The sequence below is a fragment of the Eucalyptus grandis genome, chromosome 7 (assembly GCF_016545825.1).
Source record: "Eucalyptus grandis isolate ANBG69807.140 chromosome 7, ASM1654582v1, whole genome shotgun sequence".
Lineage (NCBI taxonomy): Eukaryota > Viridiplantae > Streptophyta > Magnoliopsida > Myrtales > Myrtaceae > Eucalyptus > Eucalyptus grandis.
Window position 1 is genome coordinate 58,319,100 of NC_052618.1, and position 21,371 is coordinate 58,340,470.

At 42.8% G+C, this 21,371-nt stretch overlaps 1 protein-coding gene across 1 annotated transcript; it reads left to right on the forward strand.

Annotated features, from left to right (window-relative positions):
- The first annotated feature begins 166 nt into the window (after positions 1-166).
- On the forward strand, positions 167-20,903 carry LOC104455940 (E3 ubiquitin-protein ligase KEG). The gene is given in 18 exon segments (XM_039317287.1): positions 167-173; positions 7,218-7,968; positions 9,530-9,666; positions 9,669-9,888; positions 9,983-10,213; positions 10,467-10,592; positions 10,672-11,008; positions 11,094-11,251; positions 11,983-12,140; positions 12,332-12,447; positions 12,591-12,725; positions 16,407-16,531; positions 16,741-16,845; positions 16,924-17,157; positions 17,919-18,252; positions 18,379-18,567; positions 18,643-18,948; positions 19,252-20,903. Coding segments are annotated over 17 exon segments (4,872 nt in total). The 5' UTR covers positions 167-173; positions 7,218-7,243; the 3' UTR covers positions 20,488-20,903.
- Positions 20,904-21,371: the final 468 nt, after the last annotated feature.

Sequence of the window (21,371 nt, forward strand, 5' to 3'; positions counted from 1 at the left end):
AAAATCTGGTGTATAACGACGCGATGATCTAATTGGCAATTATAATTGGATACTTTGAGTTTAGATGATGTTCTGCATTTTTCCAATGGCTATATTCAATGGATAATGTCGAAGAAAGATAATACATTTAAGTTTACTGTCCTCAAAAGAAAACTAGAGAGAGAGAGAGAGAGGTAGAGGGGAAAAAAGATGAATGAGGAACCATATATATTATTAATAAGGTTGATATAGACAAAGTTAAAACTTTCAACATCACTATTTACTTATTGATATAAAGCGATCGTGAATATTGAATCATTTATAGTAAAGCCTTGAATGTGAATTGAAGTTCTTTAAACATCGATCGAGATTTATTGGTCTTTTGTTTTCCAAAAGAAGAATCTGTACATAGATTTCACAATGAATACGGCACTTTCCAACATAGTTAATCAAAGGAAGCCAAGCTTCATAAATAGTCAATTCCGTCGTCTCAGTTCGAGCTGTCTTCTCTCGAACCCTAAATAGAAACGGGTAAAACAAAACAAATAAGCTATTTCCTAGGAAAGTAGCCCAAGGACGGACGAAGAAGAAGACGAAGACGAAGACGACGACGATGATTTCCATGTTTCAACAAATCGTATTTTGTCGTAATCCCGGAAAAAGTGGGAAGAGGTGGGGGCTCGAGCCTGGACCTCAAAACGCGAGCCCAGCGACAACGGCAAAGCACGAGCTCCGGAAGCGAAGCCCAACACTTGCATCCGTTCGAGGCCCATATTCCAAGACCCAGGCCCAACAAGGAAGGAACCTGCGCACGTCGTTTTTGCCAGCGATGCCCGGCATCGTTGGCGAGTCCTGCACCGCACGTTCCAGCGGTCCGTAAATGCGGCTCCGGTCAAAGTGCCACTTGCGTGGAGGGGCTTGCGTGGAAGGAAACCCTCCCCCGCCCGCACCACCCTGGACCGACATCGGCGCCATCGCCGTTCTGGGGTCGCGAAAGCGAGATTTTCATTTTCTTCTTCCCCTTTCTTCTTTTTTTTATCAAAACGAGGACAGAGAGAGACAGAAAGGGACTCTTTCTTTGACGTCACGGGGTGGCGTATCCTCCAAGCTGCAGCGCACTACGCCACCACGTGCGGGCCCCACCTCGTATTTTTGTACGATTTCGATGTGGGAGTGGGCGTTCTAGAGGGACCGGGGAAGGGAGCCCGATTGTCAAACCGCTCGTTTGCCCCCTCTCTTTCTTTCTCTAATTAAATATCCTAGTCCTCCTCGACGGAGCTTGTCTCATTCGATAATCAATGGAGATTGATGTCGCCATTGGCACCTCTAGGCTTCTAGATCGCTGGCGTTGTTTCCTGGGTTCCTTCCTCCCTTTGCTCTTCCCAGCACTCCCTCCTCGTCACGCCGTGGGTTGCATTAGGACACGTCGTCATTGATTAATGCACACCTTTCGCGAAATTATTAAGTACGATTCCTCTCTGAATTTGCCCCGCAAAAATTTGCATTGAAGGGCAGCAGCATTTACTTACCAGCTGGACTTGAATTTGGAGCGTAGATTTTGTCTCCATTCAAATCATCGTATTACTTAATTTACACACCAAAATCTCATTGCTTTGTCTACTAAACATATGGCTGCAGAGATAGTTACAATAATGAATTAACTATTTTTAAATTTCTTGTATTCCCTTATCTGCTAAACTAGATTTGTTTGACAACCACCCTTTTCTTGGATTGGAGCTTATACGAATTAAACTACAAATGAGATGATTTTTAAATGCACTAGTCTTTTCCCTTTCGATTAGTTTATTCTTAAACACATCACTTGTAAGGATTTGTTTTTAGGGTACAATTGTTTATGGCGTATCATCAATCAACAACAATGACGAATCTTAAAATACATCGAAACAAATCATCCAAATCAATAGTGCTAGAAACATTTCATAAAACATTATGACAATATCACGTTAAACTTCACTTCGCTCTCTGATGTGACTATTGACAATATCCCTCAAGATACAAATGCTCCACTAACAAAAGCTTTAAAACAAACACACACATGGTCACTCTTGCTTAGATCACATGATATTGTTAATCAAACAGCACAACAAGAGCTTCGACTCCCGTTCTATACGAAACCGTCGATGTACGCTTTCCGCACACTGTTTTTTGAGGACGTCGCTAATCGAAGAAATTTTTTACGGCCTACGGAGATGATCTTGTACACGCAGACAAAAAAGATTCAGATTTAGAGAAATATCGTGATACGTCCCCACGTGGGACAAGTTCAATGTACGAACGGGCCCTTATTTTCTCGAAACAAAAGCGACGTGCTGGGGCTTTTTTCACATATGAAAACTCGGCTCGTGCGACGATATCGCCTCCACCCTGTCGTCGTCATCAAAGCAAAGATTGACAATAATGAATAAAGAAAGGCTTCGAAGAATCAAAGGCGGGGAGACATGATCAGGAGCTTCCCGGAAACTCCCTCCCCGCTCCCTCCCACCGCGACTCACCAGGCCAATGCCGTCCGGCCACGTATGCTCACAGTTGGTTTTTTTCAAAGGCTGCATTTGGACTGGCAACCAGCCGGGTCGCGTGTGGCTGCGCACGTGCGTTATCCAATAATACCCGAACGAAAACCCTAGCAAAAGTCCTAGTCCTAGGAACGGGAGATAGGGGAAGCTACGGCGTGTCACCAAACGGACCGTGCGATTCCGGGTCATCTAAGCATCTCCCTCTTCTCGGATAGAATCTTCCATCTAATCCAATCCCGTCACTCTCGCTTCCTCCTGTTTCCTCCCCTCTCCTCTCCTCTCGACGAGACATCTCTCTCTCTCTCTCTTCTTACATCTCCTTCTCCGAAACATCCCGAAAAACCTCTTTTTTTCCACAGGCCCCTGTCCCGCCATCATTATATAATGCCCTCCCTCCACCCGTTTTAATCCTTGCTCAAAGACCCCAGCAACTATACACCTTCGTGTGAAACTCCCTTTCGTCGTGAGATTTCGAGATTCGTTTGAGATCTTGCGCCGCTGAAGATGGACGTGCTTGGCGTCAACCACCCCCGCAAGAAGATCGCCAACAGCCGGAAGCCGGAGGGCGCGGCGCGGAGGAGGTCGTCCGCCGATAAAGGGATCAAGGTCGTTTACATATCGAGCCCCATGAAGGTGAAGACGAGCGCCGCCGAATTCAGGGCCACCGTGCAAGGGCTCACCGGCCGCGACTCGGACGTCGCTCGGTTCATGGACGCCGACGGCAGCGGCGGCGGCGGCGAGAAGCCCCCGAGTCAGAGCGCCGATGAGAGAGGGTTCGTGGCGGCTGGTGATTATTGCATGGGGGGTAATGGTGGCATCGGTAGTAATAACTGCGGATTCGGGATCCATGATCATAATAACTTGAGCTGCGACTCGCCGACCGAGTCGGACTCGGTGTTCGAGCCGTTCAAAGGCGGGTCCGTGCACGGTGGCCATAGAGATGTGGTGCCGTCCAGCTATTTCAATGATTCTGCGTTTCTAGATGTGCTTACCCTATTTGATGCTGTAGCTTGATTCTTTTCTTTCCTTTTCTTCTGGATGTACGTTGAAGAGTTTGATGTGGGCGATTGCAGCCGCCTCGGCCACCCCACCCTCTGTAATTACTCGTATCTGCATATATGCCTGTATCCCTATTATTTGATTTTTGGGAATCTATAAATTATACCACCGGCGCTACTTTTAGAAATATTTCCAGTCTGTTTCTTAATCTACTTATATGGAATGATCAGTGAGATCCATCCCGATGAATACAAGCTCGTGTGATCACTCACCCGCCGTAGCAACAGCCAAAACTGTGCACGAACTTTCAAAAGATCCGACCCAGTTAACTGATGGTGAAGTAAAAAGTCGAGTCCCTTCAGGAACACGTAGCAGAGCGAACATAAGCTAGAAAAGCTTCTGCGGCTAGCTATGCACGGGTTTGGCTGATGTACTCGGACAGGACATGCGAGTGAACAGTGGACATGTCTGTGTTGTTTATGGTCGAGATTGCTGGCAAACGGCCTAACCCATCGCGCCTGCGAACGGACGGATAGGAAGTTCTAGCTCATGGCTCGACAGATCTCAGATTCGTTTTCTTTCCCGTACTGGTTCGGACGTCTTTTGAACGGTCATGTGACCTTCGCAACACCAAATAATGGAAAAGATTCCGTGTGCAATTATTAGCCGTTTCGAGTTTTTCTTATTCGCATCGCATGTATGGATTAGTTTAGAGATGAGCAAGTTAATAGAGAAAATAGTCACTAAACAAGATATTGGCTTAGATAGCATTAGGATCCGCCCTTCTTAAATTCAAATCTTATTGGAAGTCGGATGTGAGAGAGCACGCCATTAAAATCGCTCCGCAAAATGAATTAACCACGTGTACGAAAGCCTTAATTGTGGCCACTTAGAACAGGCTTGTTGTGGGCCAAGCCCATTTGTGCGTAGTCAGGACGATGAACTGTGTCTGAAGCAACGGGACTTTGGCAGAAATAATTGGGGTCGCTTGTTGTGGGCCAAGCCCAGTTGTGTTGTTTGATTAATCAAACGCCGTCGTTGCCCGCGGTACATCAGCTAAAGTATTTTGGAAATCTGGTACCCGAGAGATCAGAATAGTCAAACTACTTGCCGGGACATATGTTTTTTTTTTTCCTTTTTTTTTTGGCCTTTCTCCATGTCTTTTTTAACTGATGGCAGTGTAATTCAGATTTTGAATTTCACTGGCTTTTATAGTGACTTTTTTTCTCTATAAATTACATATGCCGTCTCTTGACATGGCTATACAATCTCATTAAGAGGTACCTAAACATTTATGAAAGACTTCAAGAAAAACGGAAAAAGTAATTAGTACAATGATTTGAGTGAAAATATTTTGGGAAAAGGCCTTACGATATATGCACTACGGATAGAAATTTACAGTCAAAATAAAAAGTGAAGCAAGCATGGAGAAACGTGAAAATTAGCTCTTGTTACAAAACACATACGCTCTTGTGATATTGTTGACCTATCTAAAATATTATGCACTAATTTTTAATGGTTTACATTTTTGAAATAAAACAATTGCACGCACGGTTCTAAATTGGTATTGTACCCTTTTTATTTGTAACGGGTTCCTTTCTTTATATATTTCATATAACAATCCTTAGATTACAAAATTCACGCAAAGGAACGCCTACATCACCTATCAAAACAAAACCCATTTGGAAAGCTCTTTTCTCCCACTTTACATCTCATAATGCACCCTTATTATATAAAGAAAGGCGGCAAAAAAAAGTGCCTAATATGGAGTCATTTTCTCAAGAGAGATGTGGAGTAAATATTATTTCAAAATAAATGCATAAAGTAGTAAGGTCGGTCTTAAATAATGGCGTGACTTTGTTGACCGACTATATTTTCACTGATCAGCAAGCATTAGATTTTTCCGACGGCTGAAGTAGGACATTTTTCTAAATATTAAAAAGAATGAAAGGAAAATTAGAAAGGCCAAAAGAAAAGGAAAGTAATTCAAATCAAGGCAAAAATGAAAACCCGGATTTTAAGAGGAAAAGCATTAATCTTTAGTCTTGGAATCGCAAGTCAATCTCAGCAATATGAGTGAAGAATGGGATGAGGCGCAATAGAAAACTTGCAACGTTTTGATCTCGAAGACACCGTAGGAGTTTCTCTTTTGCTCTTGCAAAAAAAAAAAGAAAAAAAGCATGGATCTCCAAGACGACTCTCTCCCTCGTACCTGAAGATGGTCCAAGCTCAGCAAGTTTTGTCATTAGTTTCTTCGGAGACTGAGATTCTTGATCACGATGGGCGAGAACCCGTTCGTTCCCTTGATTTTCATGGGGTTGAGCTGCTTCGGTTCGGTGCTGGCTCACCGAGTCAAAAGCTGCCTCAAGCAGAATGTACGAGTTATTCTTCTGAGTTGTAAAGGGGGAAAACATGTGTTTTGGCGCAGGGTGCCAAGAAAATGTGGGAAAAATCTCGATTTCGGTTGGTTCATATCATTGTCATTGGCTTGCGAACTCCACATCCAGAGATAAAAGATCCGTGCTTTTGTTCTTGTGATGTTGGTTTCATTTTTTCCCCTGCTTTGATTCTTTTTATATTTCTAATCTTTAGTCCAAATTTTGTTTTGACCAAAAATGCCTGGCTGCCCTGAAAAGATTTAAGTAACCCATGGCCAGTGAGATTTGGCAAACCGGTGAGCTTAAGCTCTTATTGGAAATTGACTTGATTACTTATTTTCTACAAGTATTCTTTTTTTTAAAAATGATAATATTTCAAGCACTTACGTAAGAGTTTCCCAGAATAAATGAAAAGTTTATACACAAAAAATATATATATGAATACAGTAAATCCTTAAATACACACTTCACAGATCAAAGCAAAACAGATTCTCTTTTTTTTCAAAATAAATGAATTTCTGATTTGCTAACAGTAACTCAAATCACACTTTTTTTTCCATCTCCCATCTCCCATCTCCCAACCGTCTCAATCATTTCATAAAGAACCCGATTAATTTTTGTTTTCCTTAATTCATTTTCTCTTTCTAATTAACGGTGGTTTTTCTTGCTGGCAGCAAAAGCATATACGAAAAGGAGCGACAAAAACCTCGCAATTTGTTTTTTGTTTTTTTCTTTTAAATCCATGTTTAAAGTAAGCCCTGAAAATCAGTCGTACTTTACAGGTGGAGAGGAGGACAGGCTGGGGGGGTCAGTGTGGACTCACGAACAAAACAAGCAGCTCCTCCCAGCCTACCTTTGAAAATCAAGCGGAAAGAAAGTCCGCAAAATCATTATAAAAAGTATCGTCCGAACGAACATCACCGGAAAAACGGAAAAAAAAAAAAAAGAAAGAAATAAAAAAGAAGAAAGAAAGAAAAAGAAAGGAGAAAAAAAAAGAAAAAAAACTCCCTCTCTCTCTCTCTAAAACCCTCGCACCTTCTCTCTCTAGAGCTCGCTCTCTCTCTCTCTCTCCTCTCGATCGATCCCTTCTTCCTCCTCAGCTCTTCCGTTCTCTTTCTTCTCCCATGGATCTATACAGCTCCTCGACTTCAGCTTCGGGGCTTCCTCTCCCGATCGCTTCGAGCCGCGAACCCTAATCCCTAATCTCGCGCCATTCGGCCGCCTTGTGGCCCCCCTGCTCGTGCTCGCTTCCAGCTCGGGGGAAGATTCTAGAGAGAGAAAGGGCTAGAGAGAGAGAGAGAGAGAGAGAGAGAGGGAGCAATCGGAGAGAGAGAGAGAGAGAGAGAGAGAGAGATGAAAGTGCCTTGTTGCTCCGTGTGCCAGACGCGGTACAACGAGGAGGACCGGGTGCCGTTGCTCCTCCAATGCGGCCATGGATTCTGCAAGGAGTGCCTCTCCAGGATGTTCGCCGCGTCGCTCGACAACACCCTCCCCTGCCCCCGCTGCCGCCACGTCTCCGCCGTCGGCAACTCTGTCTCCTCCCTCCGCAAGAACTACGCCGTCCTCGCCCTCATCCACTCCAATTCCACGATGCCGGCCAACTTCGACGTCGATTTCACCGACGACGAGGACGACGCCGACGGGGAGGCGGACGGCGAGGACGCCCGGCCGCGGCGCGGGGCCCTGGCCTCGAGCTCCGGCGGCTGCGGGCCGGTGATCGAGCTGGGCACGCACCAGGATTTGAAATGGGTGAAGAAGATTGGGGAGGGGAGGAGGGCTGGAGTGGAGGTGTGGGAGGCGGTGATCGGCAGCAGCAGTGGGGGGCGGTGTAGGCACCGCGTGGCCGTCAAGAAGGTGGTAGTTGGGGATGATGCGGCGGCCATGGATATGGACTGGGTGCAGGGGCAGCTTGACAACTTGAGGAAGATGTCAATGTGGTGTAGGAATGTGTGCACTTTTCACGGGGCCATTAGGAATGAAGACGGTAGCTTATGCCTTGTCTTGGATAGGTGTCACGGGTCAGTGCAGTCAGAGATGCTGCGCAACGAGGGGAGGCTGACATTGGAGCAAATCTTAAGGTTCTGTTGAGAAGCTTTTTCATATCATTTTTCTCTATGCCATGAAAGAATTGGTACTTAAGCCAAAGCGAAAATATAGTTCCACCCTTATGCTTGTGGTTCAAAATTGGTATCTTTTTAATGGGGTGAGGTGAGATCCGGGGATGTCTATCTTCTAATGTCTGGTTTGTGTATTATCTTTCTCGGTAGTTCTTTGTTAGCACGTTTGGATGCAATATGTTACAGAATTCGCGTGATTAATTCTTCGTTCCCCTTTTACGTCGGAACTCAACACCTTGATTTTTTTAGTCAAGCAAAACGTACTACGGTGCTTTCTAGACTCTTAATACGATGGGGTTCTTTGTGGAAGAAAAGTTTAGTCATCGTGCTTCTTTCCCTGTGGATTTGGGCTTCACAGGGTAACTCGTCAACATGGATTTGTGACATTGTTCTTTCTTGTCATTCTGCTCCTGTTGATCGTCCATGGGAAGATAGAACATGCACTTGTGTGTGCAGACCTGCTTGTGTGTATGCCTATAGATCTCAAGCTCTGTCAGTCAGGGCTACCTATAAATACAAGTTATAATTCGATAATGCAGATTAAATTTCAGATTATTTTCTGTCAACAAGTGATACACTGATGGGGCATTGCTTGACCATGCTTCCTGATTACATCTCAGTGATAAACATTATTGTCATCTTTACCATTTGTACTTTGTGAGCTGTTCTCCTCCATCGCTGGATATTGGGTAGAGGGGTTCTGATAATACATATTTGGGATGGCTGGGAACTGTTAAGAGGAAAAAGGGCGAGAGAGATCCCCAAAAGACAATTGTGCAGCTTGCTTTGGTGATTTCAAGGAGTCAAGCTTTCGGTACCTAAATTTTTGGGGAGTAAATTGAGTAAAGCCGAAAAATGATGAGTTCACCTTATTGGAGAGGGTAGTAAGCGGAAGGAAGATGGCTTCCATGGCTGTCACTACCACTACAACATTCCCTATTTGAGATGCAAATGATGCCAGGACATCTTAGAAGATTGGAAAAGTCATCATAATTGTGAAAAGTATGGAGATGTATCTTTTTGAAGATGGTTCAATATTGTTGGAATAAACTTGCTTTTGGCTCGCAGTGTAACTTGAAAACAAGGGGTAGCATGTCCTGTGAAACCATATGCACGAGGCACAAGAAATGAAGGGGTGAGAACATAGAGAGACTTGGTTTGAAGACAATATTATCTGGGGTTATTTTGTTCTCCTTGGATGTTAATTTTCCAGATAGCGACTGGATGAGAGTTATATTGCATCAACAGATTTGATATAGTATTCTGAAATTTAAAGAGTTAAAGCACACCATCAGGTGCCTTCTACTGTGTACTATTTGGGAAATTTCAGGAACTAGAGTAAGGATATAATGGTTGTTAAGTTAGATCATTGTGCTCTCCATAACGACTGAATTATGATTGAAGAATGCTGTAAGCTGCAACTTTTAGTGGTACTTTTTCGTTCTCGGTAAAAATGCTATATCGCATAATGTTTTCTGCCAATGAACCTCGTCGTGACTTGGTGTTCTCTTTGCGTTTGTAGATATGGCGCGGATATTGCACGAGGTGTGGCTGAACTCCATGCGGCAGGAGTTGTTTGCATGAATTTGAAACCATCCAATCTTCTTTTAGATGCAAATGGCCATGCATTAGTTTCTGACTATGGACTTGCTTCAATCCTTAAAAACCTGCCTGTCGAAAAGCTCGGACAGAGTGTGATTCAGCCAGGGTCCATTCTTGCATGGATTGTACAATGCTTAGCCCCCAGTATGCTGCTCCAGAGGCATGGGAGCCGGTGAAGAAGTCCCTGAAGTTCTGGGATGATGCCATTGGTATTTCTGGAGAGTCGGATGCATGGAGTTTTGGTTGCACGTTGGTGGAAATGTGCACTGGTTCTGCCCCGTATGTAGATTTCGATGTGTCATTTCATATTGCTTCCTGTGCAAAGATCACTTTAAATTTTTCTGAGTCCTAGATAATGACACTTGCTGTGCAGGTGGGCTGGTCTTAGTGCAGAGGAAATATACCGGGCTGTTGTCAAGGGTGGGAGATTGCCTCCGCAATATGCAAGTGTCGTCGGAGTTGGAATACCTAGGGATTTGTGGAAGATGATTGGCGACTGCCTCCAGTTTAAGGCATCGAGAAGACCATCTTTTAATTCGATGTTGGCAATATTCCTACGTCACTTGCAAGAAATACCGCGTAGTCCTCCTGCAAGCCCTGAAAAGTAAGTTTTGCTTTGATCTCTGCGTCTTGCATCTTGTGATTTCTCATATTCTGACTGTCCTTGTTTCTTCCTTTGTCATGACGGTTGTCTAATATGAAGAATCAATATATAAGCTATAACTGGATTGGTCTTCTACTTCTAGCACTTAACTGGATGTCTTTCCTGCACTGTCAATTAATTCATAATCTCGACATTTCTGATTGGTTTGATCTGTTGTCATATCATGTATTTTACTCTGTATGTGCCCTTGCAGTGACTTCACCAGATCTTCCGGTTCAAGTTTGACAGAACCACTTCGTGGATCTGTTTCTGATCTAGTACAGGATAACACTGGCCGCCTCCACAAGCTGGTATCAGAGGGCAATGTGAATGGAGTTAGGTCAGTAGATACAACCTTCTTTGGTTTCTGTCAGACAATTATGGGAATGAGTTTTGACTTTGAGTTCTATCATCTGTAGAGATCTGCTCGCAAAGGCTGCATCAGGAAAGATAAACAACTCTATGTCTTCACTTCTGAAAGCACAGAATCCTGATGGCCAAACCGCGCTTCATTTGGCATGTAGGCGTGGCAGTGCAGAATTAGTTGAGGCTATTTTAGAGCATCATGAAGCATATGTAGATGTTTTGGATAAGGATGGCGACCCTCCTCTTGTTTTTGCTTTGGCCGCGGGATCCCCAGAATGTGTCCATGCCCTCATCAGAAGAGGTGCTAATGTTAGATCGAGGTTGAGGGATGGCTTTGGGCCTTCTGTTGCTCATGTATGTGCTTACCATGGCCAACCAGATTGCATGCGTGTAAGTTATTGTTGTTGGCAAACTTTATATTCACATAGCTTTCGGGTTCTTTGGAGATCTAGCTCTGATGGTTCTTGTAATACAGGAATTGCTATTAGCTGGAGCTGATCCCAATGCTGTGGATGATGAAGGTGAATCTGTTCTACACCAGGCTGTGGCAAAAAAATACACTGATTGTGCTGTGGTCATTTTGGAATGTGGGGGCTGTCCATCCATGTCCATTGTGAACTCTAAAAATCTTACGTGAGTACATTGCTTTTCTTCTTTGACCACTTGAAATGATATGTACGGAAAAGATAGCGAAAATAACAATTTGAGCTGAACAAATCCACAGTTAACGGGTCTGGTCTAATTTGTCTGGGAGTGAAGAACTTTTTGCTAATATTGGGGAACTCTGGATATGATCAATATATCATGAACTGAATGTGACTTGGATTTAAACAGCCACATCTAATCAAGAGAAGAAAATGGGAGCTCTAATTTGTGGAGATCTCCCCCCTACCTTTTCTTCCTTCCTTCCCTCAAATTCTCATGCGAATGCGCATGCGCAACTATCTTTTTGTTAGAACAGTATCCTAGTACCTTCACGGTTCTTCCTTTAAAATGTCATATGAATAATATATTGAATAAGTTTTGTGACTCTCCTCTCACAAGCAGTCAACCTTGTCTATTGAAAAATCTTTGTCGATTTTAAAGTTGTCAGTTAGGATCAAGGGCCTGAACTCATGTTGGATTCGTTGCTTTTGTTTATCTGCTTCACTGTGTCAAAGTATATTGCATTTGTGGTCAATGAGTACCATCTCTATTCTTTATCTCTCTGTTATGATTCCTTTTTCCTTTTATATGGTATGCTGTCTGAATCTGAAATCACCTAACTCCATATCTTTTGTTCAATATATGTTCTCAATGGCCTTGGAATGATTGCAGCATAATTTGTCAGTCTAAAACTGTTTCTTGTTTGCTGTATGTTGCAGACCATTGCACTTGTGTGTGGCAACGCACAATGTCACTGTGGTGAGACGGTGGGTGGAAGTTGCTAGCACTGAAGATGTTGAAAATGCGATAGACATTCCTAGTCCAGTTGGCACTGCAGTATGTATGGCAGCTGCTTTAAAAAAAGACCGTGAACTTGGTATACTAGATTGTACCCCAGCTCATTTTTTATTTATTTTCAATGCCTACTCTGTTTGATATCCTCAGTATTAATATTTGTTGTTCCACTTGGAAACGTAATTTGTGACAATCTCTCTAGGATTTCTTAATACAATTAGCTAGCTTTCCACTTGTGTTAAAAATTTCTTCTGCTGTTATTGTGCTATAGAAGGAGGGAGCTTGTTCGATTGCTGCTTGCTGCTGGAGCAGATCCAACCGCTCAAGATGCCCATGGGAGAACAATTTTGCATACTGCTGCTATGGCTGATGATGTTGAGTTGGTCAAGGTTACATGTTTACTCCATACATAAACTTGATTTTTGTCTATTGCTTAATAATCTCATTGAAATATGGAATTTTGAAGATCTTCCTGATTTGTGGCCACTTGGAGGAACTATTTTGTTACTCTTTCCCTGTAAACATTTTGTAGGCTATTCTCGATGCTGGAGTAGATGTGAATATCCGGGATATGCACAACATGATACCTCTTCATACAGCCTTGAGTAGAGGGGCTAAGTCTTGTGTTGGATTGCTATTATATGCTGGGGCGAATTATAATTTACAGGTTTCTCTTCTCACTTCTTGTTTAGTGTTGTGCCTGCATTGGTGTTGCTCCTTCCTTTGCCAGTGTCAAGGCTTCCCTAGCAATGAACTGTGGCTTGGAGTGTATATACTCTTATACTAGCATACTTTTGTTTCTTATATCGGGTGAATTCTTGGTAGGTGTCTCAGTCCCCCCTGCTTGATGTCTTCTCCCTCTCCAGTCTGTTGATCTTTATAAATTTGTATCCAAATCCATAAGAAACTTTTGCCTCATTACTATTTCTAGCATATGTTACCCTTTGAAGGATTGATTTTGAACTTGCGGATAAGATCTCTTTCCTGCAAGCAATCCTGTATGGTAATGTCATCTCATAGATGGCATTGGAAAAGTGCTCTTGTGGGTATCCATAGTGTATTGCTCAAAAGTATTTACTCATCTAGTTCTTTCAAGGATCTCTTCAAGACGAATATCATCTGGTGCTCATGTTTGCTTTTGCTAGAGTTCATTGGTCATCAAGCGGTGGTGAGTAGACCCATCAAACAGGTTGGTCCGGGCAGGTGAATCGAAAATGGTCCGACCCAAATTGACTAATTTAATTTGTTTTAACCTATTTCCATGTAATACAAACCTAGTGACCCACACTCGACCCAACCTCAACCTGATCAATATTGCTAAAACACTTCCATATTTAACCAAATCTAGCAAAACTCATACCCAAACTGAATTGGAGCATGGAGTGAATGAGCATGGGATTGAGTGAGAGGGAGAGAGAGAGTCATAGAAGTCAGTTAAGTCTAAGTAAGTTGTAAACCCATTTAGTACCTAATCCATTTAACAACTCAACCCATCAAACATGGGTCAAGAAAATTTTGACACGTCTTGTGGTGAGGATTGGTGGAATTGTTTCGATTATTCATATGTGATACTCCCTTTTTATATGCTTTTGCAAAAGATATTGGGTTACTAGTTGAAACCTAGTAGTAAAGAAAATTTTGACGCGAATGTTCAGATCTTAGGCCTCATTTGCCTCCACTAACAGGGCATCCATTGGTGAATTTTCATTCCAAGTAATCACATTCCTTAAAATAGTATTTTTTTACCAATTGCATTGATGACTAAAAATTTTCTTGATATACGTTCTCAAAATCTAGGCCTTTTTTGGGGAGAATACATTTCAACCAATCAACACTCAATGGATGAGATATGTTCTCCATTTTTTCCTTATTCTTTATTCTGAAAATTTTCTTTCATTCTCTCTACATCTCTGGTTGTCTTCTTCCCCAAATCTCCAACTCTCAAGGAAAATGAGAGGACAAGCGAAGAGCTAAGCTTTTGCACTGGTCACTGCCCGATGATTGCTGCCACGAGCCCTCACTGCCATACCTCCACTGGCCACTCCTTGTTCAACTCATCTGGACCTCTCTCTCTCTCTCTCTCTCTCTCTCTCTCTCTTTCTCTCTCTTTGTGCACATGATGGTTGCAGCCTCCATCAAGCATCAATAGAGGTTGTTTACCTCGCTCAACCCTAGGTCTATGGTTGTGTGAGGCTGGCGACCTCCATGGCCACGGTGGTGCCGTTTCACATAGAGAGAGAAGGACCTGCGGTCATGGAGGTTGCAACCTCTGCTGATTTGCTCCAATGGAGATTGGCTGCCTTGGCTACCCTAGATCTATGGTCGCGCTGGGACGGCAAGGGGTGCTGGCTCCTTCATTGACTTGAGTTTCAGAGTGACTAAATGAGATTTTTGCACCATTAGCTCAGCTATGCCAAGAGGAAATGCAGTGGCAAAGGCTGTGGCGATGATTAGGGGCAATGGATATCTGTTATTTTTATTTTTCAGCTTTCATTTTTTTAATTTGTTAAAATTATTCAGTTTGCTTTTGTAATTTATCTTTTGGAGTCCCCAAGTGTAGAATCTTAATAATAGGTTTCTAAGTACTCCAGTTCCACATTTTTTGAGAAATCATATTCCATGGCTAATCCAAAATTCAATTTTTTTACCTCTTTCCAAACTTAAGAGACTTAGGAACTGGAAGTCCTTTACTTAAGTAATCCAGTTCTGCAGTGAACTGAACAAGGCCTTATTTCATGTGGGTTGATCAAAGAATGAATCTATGGAGTCTAAATTTGGTAACAGTTGAAGTTCAAAGACATGTTGGTAAGAACCGAAGATCAAGAAGTCCCAAAAGGTGAACGCAATTTACTTTTGTATCTTCAAAAGGATGGTGAGGTAAATGGTGATCTCCCTCAAACTATAAGTAGGGTGGATGAAATGGAGCAGTGCTTCTGGAGTTTTGGTTGACTTGAGAATAAGGCCGACAATACTCTATGGCATGGATTGTTGGGCAGTTAAACTCAAATATGTGCACAAATTGAATGTAACGATGCTGAATATGCTTAGTTGGATGTGTTGGCACATGAGAAAAGACAGTTGAATATCAACTTATACAGGGAAAAGTAGGTGCCTCTCTGAGCAAGGATAACATAGGATAAATTCGTTTGAATGAAGGCTTTTGGATTCTGGCCTAATCTGATTGGGTTTGGGGGCTCAAGGTTGCAGGGACTGGAGAAGACTTTAAAAATGTGGAAGGAGAAAAATAAAAATATGAATCGTACACAATAGCTTAGAGAAGGCTGGACACAAAATCAAGTGCAATTGCAAAGGTGATTTATATAGCCAGCTTAAACGTCTGGTTTGACTTGTCATCATTTTTGTCTGTACATTGTATTTGGTGCTGTCCCTAAAAGAGGCCTGAAATTGCAGTTTAGCTACTAGTCTGACCTTTGAACCTTGATCTTATGACCTAGCGTAGTGATGGGGATCTTATCTATGCTCTTTTTTCCAGCCAACTTCCTTCTCTTTGCTATTGACAACCGCCAAGTTCAGGATCTCCATATCAGAGGATCTGTGAGACTCATTCTCATTAAACATTCAAGTAGAGAGGGTTGAATGCAAACTATAGAACACTAAATGCTAACGTTACCTAAAGCTGTATGTGAATGCATGGTTTGATCTCTGCAAGCATGTCCAGTGCAGTAGTTAGTTGGATGACCAGGCAATCAGCCTGTTGGTGCTGTCCACTGGATAATTAGTGTATTTCCCAGAAGAGAAGTGGGAAGGGTGTTAAGTATATTAGGAGCGATATTTGTCATGCTTACTAAAATATACTCAATGACCATAACTAAGCTACTGCGAAAGTCCTACCATGTTCAAGCAGCATTTCCTTTAATTAGCACTGATAAAGTACTCCCTACTACAAGCATTGTGAGTGCCCATTCCTTCACAAGCTGCAATGGATTTTCCCCCATGAAATGCCCATTTGAGCTTCTAAAGAGTCACCAAGTGCAGGAATGGCAACAAAAATCAAAACTGGAATTCCATTTTCATTCCATCTTTGCGCACAAAACACATAAATAGCATGATAGTGATCGCCCCCCCTCTCCCACTTGGGAAAAATGAAAGAAAAAGAAAAGAAAAGTGAAGGACCAATAAGTAGAAGTACTCATTCAGGGGTTCTAAAATTTAATCCTTTGCTTCACTAACATGCCTTGGATAACCACTTCTCAGCACCTAGCAGATTGTATGAATTTCATATTGAGTGTTCTAGAACTTTGGCTTTTATCCTCTCTTACTTGCTAGAGTGAATAATTCTACTTCTCAATCTTTCTACTTGTCTGATTTCTTTGTTTATCCTTCACAGGATGATGACGGTGACAATGCTTTCCACATAGCTGCTGAGTCTGCAAAAATGATACGAGAAAATCTTCAGTGGCTCATAATAATGCTTAGAAGCCCTGATGCTGCTGTTGAAGCAAGAAATCACAGGCAAGTGCCAATATAGACCTGCTTCCTCTTTGATTTTACGATACTTGTAAACTGATGATCATTTTTAGCTATTCATTGGCCTGCATACATTTTTTTCATTTCTAAGATCTTCCACTTAAATTTGTTAGAAAGTTTGAATCTGATGACCTAAGGATGATATATATTCTCTTTATTCTTAACATAGACATGTTTTTGCTGTTTGTTGGTAGTGGTAAGACATTGCGCGATTTTTTGGAGGCCCTTCCTCGAGAATGGATATCAGAAGATCTCATGGAGGCTCTTGCAAATAGAGGAGTTTATCTATCTTCCACAATGTGAGTAGAAAGGTTCTTCATTTTCAAGAAATTATTGTCTATCCTTGGGATTTTGATTGTTTGCTTCTATATGTTTAGGTATGAAGTAGGAGATTGGGTAAAGTTTAAACGAAGTGTTAAAAATCCTACATATGGATGGCAAGGTGCAAACCATAAAAGTGTTGGGTTTGTTCAAGGTGTTCCAGACAAAGAGAAGCTCATTGTTTCATTTTGTTCTGGAGAGGCTCATGTATTGGCAAGTGAAGTTGTAAAAGTGATACCCCTGGACAGAGGACAGCATGTGAAACTTAAAGCAGATGTTGAAGAACCCAGGTATGAGCTGAATTGTTGCTAATCTTCCATATGCATGTCATTAATGGATCATATCACTTGATGGAGCTTTCTTTGTAGACGTGGAATTAATCATGCATTAGTAAGAAATTACTCTCAAACTACTTCAGGATGTCCCTAAATTCATCCAAAAAAAATTTAGTAAGTTTCATCTGTTCGGTCATTGCAACTTGAGCTGTTGCTCCTGTCCTCTCAAGTCAAGTTGGTTATTTTGTCTAAGGAAGCAGGAGTTGCCCACTTTTTACGCAGAATTATGGTTTATAATAAGAAATTAGTTATTTCATTAGGAGAGCAGGAAATTTCTTGTAGGATTGGCTTGATCTGAAGAGAGAATTCGCTATGTTGCTTTGAGAATTGTTATGTTACATGAGGTAGATTTATGATTTCACTCTCAAACATTATGTAGTAATTTGGACAAATGATGGTATACATCATGTTGCATATTGCTATGCAAATAACAATGGACATATTTTGGCATTGATTACTCATTGTTGTCACTTTCAGATTCATGCTTAGAACAAATGTGTATGTTCTCTATCGTCTCAGGCTGGTTCTGCGAAATTCATTGTTCCAGTGTTGTCTAGAGGATATAGGACCTTGCCTAATATTATTCTTTATTGGCAAGGCTTGCCCAATATTTGTTAGAGCATTGTACTCTAGGTATCTGGAATTGATCTCTGCAGTAGTCTATCTAGGTGCAGTTACCTTAAGAATTTGCATGTTTAATCTGGTTCAATGCTCAGGTTTGGTTGGCGTGGTCAGTCAAGGGACAGCATTGGCACTGTTTTATGTGTTGATGATGATGGCATTCTGCGTGTTGGGTTTCCTGGAGCATCCAGAGGATGGAAAGCAGACCCGGCAGAGATGGAAAGGGTTGAAGAATTCAAGGTTGGGGATTGGGTTCGCATTCGTCCTGGTCTTACCACTGCTAAGCATGGATTAGGCGCTGTTACACCAGGAAGTGTCGGTATAGTTTACTGTATTAGACCAGATAGTAGTCTTTTTCTGGAATTGAGCTACCTGGGCACTCGATGGCATTGTGAGCCAGAAGAAGTTGAGCATGTTGTGCCTTTTAGGGTGAGCAAGAGTCTTCTCTTCTTTAAGAATGATGCCTTTTTTCTTGTTTTGTGCTTTTTTGTTGTTCTACGGTTCCATTTTCTTAGTTTACTCATGGAATGAAAAATTGTATTATGCTTTTGACAGATCGGGGATCGTGTGTGTGTGAAACGGTCTGTTGCAGAGCCCAGATATGCTTGGGGTCGTGAGACTCATCACAGTGTTGGGAGGATATGCGAAATAGAGAACGATGGTCTGCTGCTAATCGAAATACCAAATCGCAATATGCCATGGCGAGCTGATCCTTCTGACATGGAAAAGTTGGAGGATTTTAAGGTAATGATCATCATGTTATTTTTTATCCTATCCCTTGGAATGTCTTTTGCAAAATTAAGCTATGCTCTTTCCCAGGTTGGTGATTGGGTGCGAGTGAAAGCTTCTGTTCCATTCCCCAAATATGGATGGGAAGACATCACACGAGACAGCATTGGCATAGTTCATAGCTTGGAAGAAGACGGCGATATGGGGGTTGCCTTCTGCTTCCGCAGTAAGTCCTTTAGTTGCTCAGTAACAGACATGGAAAAGGTTCCTCCTTTTGAAGTGGGACAAGAGATTCGGATGAAGCCGTCTGTTACCCAGCCTCGGCTTGGATGGTCAAATGAGACCCCTGCAACTGTTGGAAAAGTTGTGAGAATAGACATGGATGGTGCTTTGAATGTGAGTATATTCCCTTTGCTATATTGATGCATGCAGCCTCTAGACACAGCAATGTAGGAATTATTTGACTGGCTGAGGCAGAACCACATATTTAACTGGGAACGCTTGTTTTTACTAAGATTAACAGCATAGTTTTTATGTCAGCTGGTTAAGTTACTGCGTATGATCCTCAGTTGTGTCAATTAGGACTAGTTTCTTTGGTATTTTCTTGGTGGCACATTCTTCTGTTTGTCACTATAGTACTTGCTTTGCCTCAGGCTCCTCATACCTGGGAACATCGTATTGATCATTGCTTGTTGATAGGTTAAAGTGGCTGGTCGACATAGTTTGTGGAAGGTTTCCCCTGGAGATGCAGAACAGCTTGCTGGATTTGAAGTTGGTGATTGGGTACGGTCAAAACCCAGTCTTGGGACTAGACCTAGTTATGACTGGAACAGTATTGGGAAGGAAAGTCTTGCTCTTGTGCACAGCGTGCAGGAGACCGGTTACCTAGAATTAGCATGCTGTTTTCGCAAGGGGAGGTGGATTACACACTATACAGATGTTGAGAAAGTTCCTAGCTTCAAAGTCGGCCAGCATGTTCGATTCCGGGCTGGTCTGAGCGAGCCAAGATGGGGATGGAGAGGGGCCCAGCCTGATTCACAAGGTGTTATAACTAGTGTTCATGCTGATGGAGAATTGAGGGTGGCTATTAATGGTTTGCCTGGCTTTTGGAGAGGAGACCCTGCAGATTTTGAGATAGTGCAGACTTTTGAGGTGGGGGAGTGGGTGAGACTAAAAGAAAAGGCAAATAGCTGGAAATCCATTGGACCCGGCAGTATAGGGGTCGTACAAGGATTAGGATATAATGGAGACGAGTGGGATGGGAGCACGATTGTCTCATTTTGTGGGGAGCAAGAAAGATGGGTGGGGTCCACTTCCCATCTGGAAAGGGTTGAAAAGCTGATGGTTGGGCAGAAGGTAAAGGTAAAGCTTTCGGTAAAGCAGCCAAGATTTGGATGGTCAGCCCATAGCCATTCAAGTATTGGAACCATCTCTGCAATTGACGGTGATGGTAAGCTGAGAATATATACCCCGGCAGGCTCAAAAGCTTGGGTGCTAGACCCATCAGAGGTGGAGATTGTGGAGGAAGAAGAGCTTCACATCGGAGATTGGGTGAAGGTGAAGGTGACAGTATCGACCCCAACCCATCAGTGGGGTGAGGTGAGTCACTCAAGCATTGGGGTAGTGCACAGAATAGATGATGGAAATTTGTGGGTTGCATTTTGCTTTATGGACAGGCTTTGGCTTTGCAAGGCTTTTGAGATGGAACGGGTTAGGCCGTTCCAAGTTGGTGACAAAATTCGGATCAGAGGAGGACTGATTTCTCCACGATGGGGATGGGGAATGGAGACACATGCTAGTAAAGGTGAGATCGTGGGGGTGGATGCCAATGGCAAGTTGAGGATCAGATTCCAGTGGAGAGAAGGTAGACCATGGATTGGAGACCCTGCGGATGTTGTTTTGGACGAATGCCCAGCAGGGACTTGTGCATCATGAGACCTTGCATATCATTGTAACTCAAAATGCTGTTCTTGGCTGCTGCTCTACCATGATGAAGCCGCCGCTGCCGCCGCCGTTATACTTTCTTGCACACGCAAACCACTGATTCGAATGATGTTGGGTGGGGGAGGGGTTGGGTGTGGTGATTGCAAAGAAAGTACTTGATGCAAAGCCGGATGATGATGGTACCGAATCAGAGTGGGGGATTTGTCTTTAACTGGCACAGCCGGAGGAGATCCGGTTCAGCCCGGACAGCAGAGGTAGTGATGGGAAATTTGTACGTTATGGACTCTCGATTGTTGAGCTCTGAGGTATATAATTCTGCTCATGTTTGTACAAATTGGACTGTTATATATATCTGTGAATTATGAAATTTTGGTCTTTCAGTCAGGACTCTTCAGCTAGTTTTTCCATTTCCCAACTAGTAGAAAGAATTTATGTCGTCATCCGTGGGTGCAATACTCTCGTAATTGAAGCCTGGATTGGTGATATTTTCATTATATTTATAGATAAAACGTTAATAAGAAGAAAACTTGCCGGCTCGGCCTCAAAAGATTTGCTGGCCCTGAGGTTGGGGCGTTTGGGCTGGAGGGTGCCCAAAGGTTGGGTAGCTACGCAACTGTAATCATGTCCCAAGTATATAGTTTTCTGGTTTAGACCCAAGCCTACAGCGAATTGGACTGTTCTTGGTCCATTAGGCCCTTTAAAGGCCTTATTGTGGGCTAAATGAGCCCAAAGTCGGTCCAAGTTAGGTCCGAGTTGTTCTGTTCTTTTTCCGCTAGTGCAGGCTTAACATTGGGCTGATCCCGGCCCAACTATGGACTTTGCTGAAGGGAATGTAGGGCTGTCCGAGCCCGAGTCATTGCCTGGGCCTAACGAAA